Source organism: Malurus melanocephalus, unplaced genomic scaffold (genome assembly GCF_030028575.1).
Source record: "Malurus melanocephalus ecotype Western Australia unplaced genomic scaffold, MMel_1.1 scaffold_368, whole genome shotgun sequence".
NCBI lineage: Eukaryota > Metazoa > Chordata > Aves > Passeriformes > Maluridae > Malurus > Malurus melanocephalus.
The window spans coordinates 555782-568253 of NW_026623600.1; the positions used below are offsets into that span (position 1 = coordinate 555782).

At 50.7% G+C, this 12472-nt stretch overlaps 1 protein-coding gene across 1 annotated transcript in view; it reads left to right on the forward strand.

Moving 5' to 3' along the window:
• The window catches only part of DNAH9 (dynein axonemal heavy chain 9), a 189280-nt gene that overhangs the window by 36011 nt on the left and 140797 nt on the right, over nt 1-12472 (forward strand). Inside the window, 8 exon segments of the mRNA XM_057378622.1 lie at nt 1965-2122; nt 2451-2589; nt 3826-4113; nt 4817-5027; nt 7829-7956; nt 9133-9241; nt 10057-10204; nt 11866-12040. Coding sequence (XP_057234605.1) covers nt 1965-2122; nt 2451-2589; nt 3826-4113; nt 4817-5027; nt 7829-7956; nt 9133-9241; nt 10057-10204; nt 11866-12040 — 1356 coding nt within the window.

Genomic DNA, 12472 nt, shown 5'->3' on the forward strand with positions numbered 1-12472 from the left:
CCTCCCACACTAAATTCTTCCTAGACCAAATTTAGGTCTTGGCATTGCAGAAATTAAGATCCAGAGTCCAGAAGTTTCTACTGCTCTGTAAATGTTTTTGGTCAAAGAAATTGTTCTAAACCCCTGCACAAACTCCTCACTCTCATCTCTCTTTCTCTCATCACCGTACTTCATGTAATGTCCCAAACAAATCCCAAGTGGGTACAGGAGTTTGTGTGTASTTCCCTCTSTGTTTCCCTTCCATCAGGCTCTGGTTTAAAGTTACCATCAAAAAATGTCTTTGAGGATCTTAAAATTAAAAGGGAAGCTGAACAAAAGAAGTCCAGCTATGACTCAACTGCTAATGCTTCCCTGGCTCCTGGCTGGAGTGGTGTCTGAGTGTCTGAGCCAGGCAGGGCTGTCGCTCCATCATCGCCTCTGCGGTGCTATTAGAGGGTAACCATGGTGATGGTTAATTGGCTGCCTGAGTCACGCAGCTCATGTCGATGTGGGTCTTTACGCACAGAAACTCCGTTAATTGCTTGGCTCTAAGATGGCAAACAGGAATGAGTTTAGGGCAGTGAACAGASAGGGGTTCCTCCCTCGATGAAGTGGTGCTGAGCTGGCTGCGGGGAGCTGCTCCCTCGGGGAGGAGAGGGAGAAGAGGGTCTGGCTGTGAGGGAATGGAAGGTGGGCAGTGAGGTGCCCTGGCTGTGAGGGGCTCAATCCATGGAATGGAAGGTGGGCAGTGAGGTGCCCTGGCTGTGAGGGGTTCACGCTACTGGAATGGAAGGTGGGGAATGGGATGGTCTGGCTGTGAGGGACTCACTCCACTGGAATGGAAGGTTGGGAGTGGGGTGATCTGACTGTAAAGGAATGACTCCTTGGAATGGAAGGTGGGCTGTGAGATGATCTGGCTATAAGGGACTCACTCCATGGAAAGGAAGGTGGGGAATGGGATGGTCTGGCTGTCAGGGACTCACTCCATGGAATGAAAAGGTGAGAAAGGAGGGGGTCTGGCTGTCAGGGATTCACTCCACTGGACTGGAAGGTGGGGAATGGGATGTTCTGGCTATAAGGGACACTCTCCATGGAAAGGAAGGTGGGCAGTGAGATGATCTGGCTATAAGGGACTCACTCCATGAAAAGGAAGGTGGGCAGTGAGATGATCTGGCTTTACTGAAACTGCTCCCCTTTGGAAGGTGGGGGATGAGAAGAACAAAGCTGCAACCAGGCAAATAGGAAACACCAGACAGTATCAGTGAGTGAAAGTATCAGGGGAGGTCTTCCAGYTCCTGCTTTGTGGATTTGGGTTTAAATTTAGCATCTGATGTCCCCAAATCTTTAAAAGCAATATCAAGTGATCAGTTTGCAACTGAGCTGATGTCAAGTTTGATGGGGAACGCACCCAGCTCCTTTTCTGGGCCTGCTCAAGAAAAAGACCTGGCTTTGGACTGTCTGTCATGAAGAGCAGTGTGTGAGGAGGGGTGAAGGGAGTGGGACGAAACAGGGCAGGCTCTTGGGACTGCTGTGGGTTTTGGTTTGCTGTGGCTCCTGCACAGCCCTGCATCTCCTCACTATCTCTGGCCTCCTGCGAGGTTGGGAAGCTGAAGATCTGGTTCAGCCTTTGGTGGGGTTTTTCTGTGAGATTACAGGTGGTGTACAACCAAGGTGAGACACGGGCAGCTTTGGAGGCCTTTCCTCCTCCCCTCACCCATATCCACCCCCTTATGAAGCAAATATTCCAGCTCCTTTCAGTTTGACTGCCCAGTCTCTTCAGCTTTTTTCTGTTTTGTCAGAGTCAGGGTGTGATGGGAGACACACAGATTTACCCCAAYCAGTGTATAAAGCTTCATATGGTCAGGAAATAACCAAACCAGAGCAGTGATAAGGCCCAGCCATCATGGCCCAGGTGGCAGAGGGCAGCACTGCTGTGTGGGGTTTTCACACCTAACAGCARCCCTGAGCACTGCCTTCGCTCCCAGGTGAAGAGTGTGCAGGATGCAATACGGGACAAGAAGAAAACCTTCAATTTTCTTGGAGAAGACATTAACTTAGTCCCCTCAGTTGGRATTTTCATCACCATGAACCCTGGTTACGCAGGACGAACCGAGCTGCCGGAGAATTTAAAAGCTCTCTTCAGGTGAGWCGAGGTCAGGCTTTGTGACCTGTGTTATGGGACTGGCAGAAATTGTCTTTAGGAACATCCAGGTTTGGCTTCATTTTCTTGGTAAATTTTACTAGATTGGGGAATCACAGATGTTTTCAGCCTTGTGCACTGAGCTGAATCAGGGAATCACACGGAGGGTGAAGGAGTTCTGTCCCATTCCATGGGAAAAGGCAGTGTGGGCAGACTGGGAAGTCTCCAGTGGCTCACTGGAGAGGACCTGGAAGATAAAGCTGCAAATCCACTGCCCCTGAGCTCTGTGGTCAATGCTGGCTCTGCAGCTCTTTCCTGCCTGTCTCCCCAGGCCCTGTGCGATGGTGGTGCCGGACTTTGAGCTCATCTGTGAGATTATGTTGGTGGCCGAGGGCTTCCTCCAGGCCCGGGCCTTAGCCAGGAAGTTCATCACGCTGTACCAGCTCTGCAAGGAGCTCCTGTCCAAGCAGGTGAGCCCTCTGCTGTGCTCTGGACCCCCAAACCAGGAATGGGACACTCTGCCATGTACCTCCATGGCTGAAGCTTCACAGCTTTTGTTTACTGACTGTCTTGGTGGCAGCTGCTGGTAGAAGGGAAGGTTTGTGGTCATCAGAGCAATGACCTTTCAAACTGCTTTCCTGGAGGAGCTGTAGGGACAAAAGCACTTGACCAGCTGCATTGGTGAGAGGGATTTTTCAAAGGGCTCAAACACCATCATGTCTGGGGTAGTATTCAGTGACACTGCTTTCCAGTCTGAGTTCCCAGGGATTTCCTGCCTGCAAGGGGTCCATGATGATTGTCCCTCTCTTAGTCCAGCTAAACACTTATCTTTTGTGTCCAGTGTTGACCATGTAGGGTTACTTCCAGTGCAAAACTCTGGTTAATTAGATTTTAACTTTGACCTGCATAGATCAAAGCTGGGGCCTGTGGTCAGTTGAATCGGGACTCCAGATGGAAAACCTGATCTTGGCTGTGCCAGCACGAGCTTGGATGGGTTTCTGCCCTGCCACAGAAACTTTGTGCAGTGCACCTGGAGCTCTATGGGAGCTGTGGTCTCTCACGKGAAGCAGTTGAGCTGCTGGGCTGTGCTCTGCAGGGTCTTCATGGAGCAGAAATAGATGCTTGATGGCTGAGAGTTCCTCTCGTGCCTCTTTGGGATTCCTTTCCAACAGTGTCCTMCCTGCCCCTGCTTGGTGGGCTATCCCCAGGACCAAATGTGTCTGGCAGCCTGGTGATGGGCAAGATTGAGAAATTTGGGTATCTGAGGCCTCAGAATGGCCTCAGAATAGACTAACAAGCCTTTCACCTCAGTAGCTCCTGGAGATCCAGGGTTCTGGCTGGCCTTGCTTTACCTGCACAAAGGCCAAGCCAACTGCTTTGGGGTTTGGGGAAAAGGATTGCTTATGTCTCCAGAGTGCACGTCCTGCTGCTGACCCAGTGCCAGCTCTGAGCCCACTGGCAGCATGAGCTGCTGCATTATTTGACTCTCTGATGTGTCCCAGGTGGGAGCTCACCTGCTGGGATGGACACCAGGTAACTCAGGCCAGTGGAGTCTCTGATGAGAGATGACACAGATGATGAATTTGGGTGCCTTTCCATGGCTGGCTGCTCTGACAGCTGTGACTCCTGGTTCTTACCCCTGCCCTCTGGTGCTGCCTAGGCATAAACTCACCCTTGTTTTTATTTCTCTCTTCCCCTCCCCGTAGGATCACTATGACTGGGGTCTGCGGGCCATCAAGTCCGTGCTGGTGGTCGCTGGCTCTCTGAAACGTGCGGACCCCGACCGGCCCGAGGAGCAAGTCCTGATGCGCTCCCTGCGGGACTTTAATATCCCCAAGATTGTGACAGACGATGTGCCAGTGTTCCTGGGGCTGATTGGGGACCTGTTCCCCGCGCTGGACATGCCTCGGAAGCGTGACATGGATTTTGAGGCAGTGGTGAAGGAGGCTGTGCTGGAGCTCCGGCTGCAGCCTGAGGACAACTTTGTGCTCAAAGTAAGACCATAGATTATCCCTATATCCAAAACAGGGATATTCTGTTCTACCTACACCATCATGGGCTCTGTTGGGTTTTCTCAACCATCTTTGCTTCTTCAAAGARGRCTCTRCACAACYACAGAATCACAGAATGGTGTGTGCTGGAAGGGAACTTAAAGCTGCCATGGGTGGGGACACCTTCCATTAGAYCAGGCTGCTCCYAGGCCCTGGACACTTCCAGGCAGCCACAATATTCCCCTTGCGGACAGAACTCGATGGAGTCAGAGTCAGCCATGCAGGGTCTGGTGCAGTGGCCGCTGCTCCTAAAGCCAGTGCTGCCTCTTCCCTGGATTTACAAAGGGACTGATCCTTGCAGGTTCATGCATGTGTGGCCCCTGGACAGCAGAGCCTCCTGGGCTGGTGGCTGTCAGATGTGGGTAGTGCTGGAGGAGATTTGTCTGCCTGCTCTGGATTTCCCCCATCACAGTCAGAGCGGTCAGATCAAACTCGGGCTCAAATCCCATTGTGTCTCTGGGTCACAGCTTKCTAAAGACGAGGCCCAAGGGGATTTCACAGAATCACAGAACACTTTGGGTGGGAAGGGACCTTAAGGGCATCTCATTCCAACCCCCTTGCCATGAGCAGGGTACTCCTAGACCAGGTTTTGCACATTTGAACTTCAGTTTGGCATCTTTGTGTGAGAGCTGGGCTGTTTCCCCAGGTGGTGCAGCTGCAGGAGCTGCTGAGTGTCCGGCACTCCGTGTTCGTGGTGGGCTCTGCGGGCACAGGGAAGTCTCAGGTGCTGAGGTCCCTGCACAGGACATACCAGAGGATGAAACGCCGTCCCGTCTGGACTGACCTCAACCCCAAGGCAGTCACCAATGATGAGCTTTTCGGCATCATTAACCCAGCAACGAGAGAATGGAAAGATGGTAAATATCTTTTCATGCCTGAATTTGGAGATAAAAAGGGTCTTTTCAATGATGATGGTCTTTTCAAGGATGACAGTCCTGCTGGTCTCACAGGTGCTGCTCCCAGCTGTGGGAGGGTTTGCTGTTGGAAGGATGTGTAGGGGTGTTGTGGTTTGAACTAATTTAATGGGGGAACACTCCCAAGTTCCAGCAAACCCCCCTCCTTTCCCCATCCAAGTCCTAGAGACAAACCTTTCCACAGAGAGGAAAATGAAAAGAAAAAAGGAAAACCAACTATTTATTTAACAAAACAACAACAACAACAAAAATAATATGCCCACAAAGAAGAGAGGGAAAAAAAAGAAAATTATAAAACAAAAAAAAAAACCTGTTGGACCAGCTGTTGGATCTTAAAGTCTTTTTCTTCCCTCCTGGGAGTGGCTTCCTGCCTCCAGGGGCCCCAGAGGGGTTGGACAGAATTGCTCTGGTGGTTCACTGGAGGATCTTTCTCGCCTGTTGTGCCACGGGAATCTTCTAATTCTCAGACGATGAAGAAAAAAAAAATCGAGGAAAATGACAAGTCCAAAGAAGAGGAAAAAAAGGAGCAGTCCCAGAGAGCAGACAGCTTCTTCCCCACCGCTGAGCCCGAGACTCCTCCAGGAATGTGTGTGACTTGTACCTCTCCCTCCCACTGTYCTTGAAGGGAGGAACACCACAAAACAAACCAGAGCAGTCTCAACYAATGTATGGTTACAGAAGGGTTGTTTACCTTTCCTCTAACATAAGCAGATGATAGGAGTACAAATACTCAGCTACCTTAGGACAAGGGGTCACAGCTTTTGGGTCATCAAATGGGAGTTTATCCTTTTGCCATGAGGATAATTATCATGCCCATTGACATCATCACCTCCCGGTTCCTAACTGGGGCAGTTTGTTTTTCTGGGTGATGGAATAAGGTTCCCTCCTGCCCTGTGGTGTGCCCTGGGGTCCCCCAAAATGTGCCATTGYCAGGTTTCCATAGCTGGACACTCACAGCAGCCTCTGAGAGGTGTTTTTCCACTGAATATCACTGCCTGGCCTCTAGCACATGGTGTTTGGCAGGCTGTTGAGCCTGATTGCTCCTGAGGAGGATAAGATGAGCATTTAAAACCTGCTGAAAGATTACAGAGATGTGGAGTGAAAGGCTGGGTTATGCCTAATCCAGAAAGGCAGCTCAGAYTTCTGTGTGTGGATTTTKGGAGCCRTGGAAGAGGTGAGGGAGGAYGGCTCCATAAATCATCCTTGGCCARAAGTGTCCAACAGATGAGCTGCCACCACCTCCACTGGCCCCAGCACGACCCCTCCTGCCCTAGTCTTTGCTCCAGTGTCAGTGTTAACTTCTTTTTAATTGTAATTAGGGACTCTAAATCAAAGTGACAGATGGAGGTGTGGGATACAGCCAGAATCCTGCAGAGAGAACTGTGATCAGGAACTGTGAGTGGCACTGGACAGCAGGAGGGACACTGGCAGGTGACTGTCCAATGTTCTCAATCCTCTAATGTTTCAAGAGAACTTACAGGACTTTTCCCTTTTCTCTGAGGGSTTGAGGCAGATATTTCTGCATTAACCCTCCCTGAAAATGTTGTTTCTTGGTGTCATAGACCAGCCAGGCCATTTTCACCACAGCCTGGCAAGAGAAGATGTGTTTGTTCCCTTATGGATCAGCTCCTCCTTTTGCTCTTCCCAGTTCATCCTGTCACTCATCTCACTGCCAGCAGTGGGAAAGTTTGTACGTGGGAAAAGGTCCCACAAGGGAACCCTAAAAGTGTTATTTATAGAACCAAACTCCTGTGTGGTGTGGATGCCCCAGGCTGGGAGAGGGGCACTCCCTGCAGCTGCTGTGGTGGTGTGAGTGAGAGAAGCCCTGCTGGTCCCAGGCAGGAGCTGCTGCTGGCACTGCTGGTGCTGGGGTGAGTGTGGGATGTGTCAGTGTGAGAAGCAGAGTCCAGGCAGGGCCAGGGTCATTTCTGACCTGTCTTGTACCTGTGCTGGCCGAGCTGTTGAGTGTTTGTTGTGCTCATGCTTTGTTTCGGTCATACAACACCACCGGCCGCTCCGACCTGGTTTGTCCTGGGGGAAAAAAAGCATGCCTGTCACAATTCACCAGAAGAGAGGCTGTTTTTAATGTTTGCCTGATGTTCCTTCATGCAGACCAGCCTCTCCCTAGGTATTTCCTCATGTGGAGGAGAGTGATGGTTTTGTGGAGCTCTCATTTGCCCTGCAGTACTTCTRCTCTGTTCCCAGCTTCTCGCTCTTCTTAGCATTCATTATTTACTCCCCTTGAGACTCTGTATCCTCTCTGTCTCCTTGATTTTACTGACATTTTGTTCTGTCACTCAATGTCAGTCTGGGCTTGTTCTCCCCTCAGTCTCACTGAAGCCATGACCCAGCGTTTAAAGCATCTTGATTTCCCTGATAGACTTCAAGCTACAGGAAAAAAGAAAATTATAAAAATTTGCAAGGCATATTCAGATGGTTTTCTTTGCATTGTGTAGTTTGTGTCTTTTTCTTCCTCTGAGTATCTGCTCTTCATTTTTCTTGTGCCTTATGATTTTCAGTGGGAATGAAGCTTGTGTAGGTCCACAGTCATTCTCAGTGATAATAACTCTGACAATGTTTTCTTTTTCTTTAAAGCAGATATCATCACATAGTATTATTTATGTTCAGATGCAAAGAACTGTGAACATTTATGAGGAAAGCATATTTTTTACAAAGTTGCTAGAAAAATGTTAGAGCAGGTGACAACTACAATGTTCATCARCCTGTTGGTGTCACCCTGGCAGGACTGTTTTCATCAATCATGCGAGAGCTGGCCAACATCTCCCATGATGGTCCCAAGTGGATGGTRCTGGATGGAGATATTGATCCGATGTGGATTGAATCTCTGAACACTGTGATGGATGATAATAAGGTAATGGAGATCAGGTAAAGGAACAGGAGCTCCTTGTGGGGAAYTGCAGATGCTGGAATAGCACCTCCTGGAAAAATGCACTTGTGTTTCTTCAGACACACCAAACAATATTGCATTAAGGCAATGGTGTATGAGGGAAATAGCTCAGAGCTTGTTTTCCTTGGAATTTCCCATGTCTGGAGAGTTATCACAAATTTCCTGATTGTAACTTCAGGCCCTTTAAAAATAGGGTAAGRGCAGAATTCTGTAGCTTTTCCCCACCCTGAGGGAGTGCTTTGGATTCTGGGGTGTGGAAGGGGGAAGGATCATTGTGGTGCCAGTCAAAAATCGGGTCATGGAATCATGGAATAGTTGAGTTGGGAGGGATCTCAAAGCCCATCCAGTGCCACCCCTGCCATGGCAGGGACACCTCCCACTGTCCCAGGTCACTCCCAGCCCCAATGTCCAGCCTGGCCTTGGGCACTGCCAGGGATCCAGGGGCAGCCACAGCTGCTCTGGGCACCCTGTGCCAGGGCCTGCCCACCCTCMCAGGGAACAATTCCTGCCCAATATCCCATCCATCCCTGCCCTCTGGCACTGGGAAGCCATTCCCCCTTATTCTGTCACTCCAGGCCCTTTTCCAAAGTCCCTCTCCACTCTCCTGGATCTCCTTGAGATATCAAAAAGCCACAGTGAGATCACCCCAGGTCCTTCACCTGGCCAAACAACCCCAGTTCTCTCAGCCTGAGAAGTAACAGAGCTGCTCCATCCTCTGCCCAYCCTGGAGCCTCCTCTGGGCTCTGTGCAGCAGCTCCAGCTCCTCCCTGTGCTGGGCCCAGGGCTGGGGCAGCTCTGCAGGTGGGGGCTCACCTGAGCACAGGGGCACAGGGGCAGAATTCCTGCCTGGTTCTGCTGGACACATTTCTGGGGCTCAGCCCCATTCCCAGAGCTGCTGTGCCTCGAGGAGCTGGGCTGAGCAGGAAACTCAGCAGTGTCAGGTGCTGAAAGCTCTTCATTCCTGCTGCTGGAGAGATTTAGCCTCTCTGTCTGTCTGTCTGTCTGTCTGTCTGTCTGTCTGTCTGTGTGCACAAAGGCTGGCTGTGTGTCTGTCTGTCTGTCTGTCTGTGTGCACAAAGGCTGGCTGTGTGTCTGTCTGTCTGTCTGTCTGTCTGCACAAAGGCTGTGTCTCACACACAGGTGCTGACCCTGGCCAGCAATGAGAGGATCCCCCTGACACCCACCATGAGGCTGCTGTTTGAGATCAGCCACCTGCACACGGCCACCCCGGCCACCGTGTCCCGGGCCGGTGAGTCCCCCGAGCTGCCCCTTGCAGCAGGTGGCTTCAGGTGMCATTTATCAGTCTTTTGGGGGCCAGCTTGGTCCCTCTGGAGGCTCCCAGCCTGGGAGCACAGCTGCTCTGGGTGTGCAGGGTGTGTTCCTGAAGCRCATGGATATGCTGAGGATCCTGAGCCCAGGCTCCCGTGGGGTCTCATCATCTTGGGGGTGTCCTCAGAGTGTTCCTACTGCTGATGTGGGATCCTGGCTGCAGCACTGCTGAGAGGGCAGTCCTGCACAGCTCTGTGTGGGCCTGAGGAGGAGAGGTCTGAATCCCAAAGAGCTCCTGGTCTTTTGGGGAAGTGCATGGGAACAGGAACTGAAGGTGTCCCTGGTGTCTGGRGCCCAGAGCAATAACACAGCTCAGACAACTCTGTGTTCTCAGTTTGGGGCAGGGCCATGAGAAGGGCTCTGTTTGTCTGAGCTACATCTCTTCACTGTAAATGCTTCTCTCTGCAGTGGGGCAGGAGGAGAGGGCAGGGGAGGGGGCAGGTAATGAGGGATCAGGTAATGAGGGATCAGGTAGTGAGGGATCAGGTAGTGAGGGATCAGATAATGAGGGATCAGGTACAGGTAATGAGGGATCAGGTAATGAGGGATCAGGTAATGAGGGATCAGGTAGTGAGGGATCAGGTAGTGAGGGATCAGGTAATGAGGGATCAGGTTATGAGGGATCAGGTGTATTTGACAGGGTTTCACTTGTGTGACAGTAGCTGAAAGTTTCTGATAGAAAAAGGGAGAAGCTCTGCTGTGTCCTTACTGTTATCTCTTCTCGTGGGCCTGAAGGGATCCTGTACATCAATGCCTCAGATCTGGGCTGGAATGCCCCTGTGAGCAGCTGGATTGACCGGCGAGAGGTGCAGGCTGAGCGAGCCAACCTGACCATTCTGTTTGACAAGTACCTGCCCATCTGCCTGGACACCCTGAGAACAAGGTACCACCGAGGGCTGGCTGTGCCTGCACTGCTGTGGTCAGGGGTCACCCACCACTTCCCAGACCAGTGTGCCCCTCCAGGGCTGCTCAGTGTCCTCTGTCCCTGTGTGTCATTGGATCCARCTCCAAGAAGCAGCGGGGAGAGGGGGCAGCTGACACTCCCGCCCATCTTTGGCTGGTCTGATCTGGCTCTCCTGGGATATTGATTTCATGGCTTCAGTACTTGTATCAGTTCTGTATCTCATGGAAAGTAAATCCAGGAGATCCCAAGGAGGAAGTCTTTCCAGTCTCCTGACGTGCCAGGACAGAACCCGAGTTCACACCATAAGTCATGTTCCAGTAGAGCAGATTTCAGACCACTGCTGAAAGAAAGTGTGGAAGATGGGGACAGCCTATCCCCTTTTATCCTTTCCCCACGTCTTTTCCTGCCCCTGGGGGATGAAGAGGAAGCTGGTGCTTGTCTGAGGGTAAGATTGCTCTAGAGGCAGCTCCTCTCTTGAATTTCTTTCCTGAAGCATTTGAGCACAGCTGAGTCGCTCTGTGTGAGCATCCAACCCGGGCTGTTTCATGGATGGACACCAGACCACTGAACGTGGAAAACAGGACAAGGAGTGATGGTTTTAAACTGAACAAGGGGAAATTTAATTAGGTATTAGGAGGAAATTCTTTCCTGTGAGCATGTGAGACCCTGGCACAGTTGCCCAGAGCAGCTGTGGCTGCCCCTGGATCTCTGGCAGTGTCCAAGGCCAGGCTGGACATTGGGACTGGGAGCAGCCTGGGACAGTGGGAGGTGTCCCTGTGCATGGCAGGGGGTGAGAATAGATGACCTTTAAAAGGTCCCTTCCAACCCAAACTAGTCTATGATTTATGATTCTCTATCCTCTCCTAGCTCCCCATAGCTGCACTTCCATTAAAAAAAAATAAAAAGGAAAAGAAGAAAAGTCAGTGTACAGCTGAACCTGGGCATGGTCAGCCCCAACAGGGAGGTGTCAGGAGGAGCTGCTTTAGTACCAGTACTGCTCCTTGGGAGWGGGAGTTGGGAATATTGCTAGGGAGCTGCTCTCTGAGTGCCCARACTTTGTAGCTGTTGGCAGCAAAGCCCATCGAGCATCTGCAGCCCTCTCTGCTGAACAATTGTCAGACCATGAAATCCCTGGGATTAGCTGCAGCAGCCCCGAGCTGAGTATTTTGGTAGCTTGCTTAAATCAGAAATTGTAGAACCAACCTTTCAAATAGCTCTAATTACTTTATGGAGGGCTTCAGTGCTGCTACAATATTAGTTTGGAATTCTGTAAGTGTAGCTTAAACGAATGTAAAATGGCAAGATGAAAGGTTTTATTTTATTACTCCTCTATTTGACCGCTTTTGAACTCCTCGCGCTCCCAGAAAATCATCGCCTTTAGCAACTCCTCCATTTTACTTCTTTCAAGAGGATCAAAGTTTTTAAATGCTTGAAAGTTCTGATTACTGTTATTGTGAGTGTGTGTGCCAGTGCCAGTGGGTCCAGGCAGAGGATGGGTGTCCTCCTCTGTGCTTTTCCACTGCTGACARGGAAAATCCTGACATTCTGACAGAGCATTCCTGCTTTGTTTTCCTGGGCTGGGAGCAACCTTGGTGCTTCACCCAGTKACACTTCCCATGTTTTCCATTTCCACTCCTCAGGTTTAAGAAGATTATTCCCATTCCTGAGCAGAGCATGGTTCAGATGCTGTGTTACCTGCTGGAGTGCCTCCTGACAGAGGAGAACACACCTCCTGACTGTCCCAAGGAGCTTTATGAGCTTTACTTTGTCTTTGCTGCTGTCTGGGCCTTTGGTGGATCCATGTTTCAGGACCAGGTAAGAAGGGAGATGCCACATCAGCATTTTTCAGAGRCCTTTTATTGCCTTTATTTCCTACTTTTTTTCTCTTTTCCCACACCTCGTGTGGTGCCAGTGGTGCTGTTTGAGCCGGGAACCTGAACTAAACAATCTCTTTCATCACAGACCTCATTATCCAGGGGCTAACACTGGAGAATGGCTGGGAGGGTCACAGGGTGGAGGTGGAGGGTGTTTGTTTATGCAGAAACACTTCACTGGGGAGGTTAATTTACAGACTTTTGTGGATACACATAACATGATCAAATTAAGATGGATTTATCAGGAGAATCCATCAGTGGAGCATTCCCCAGCCACCCCAGTGTGCAGGTGGGTGCTGGGCACAAAACCAGCTCTGTCACCACTGCCTGTTATTGAACAGGGGTGTGCTGAGAGCTGTCTGTCCTCGATTTC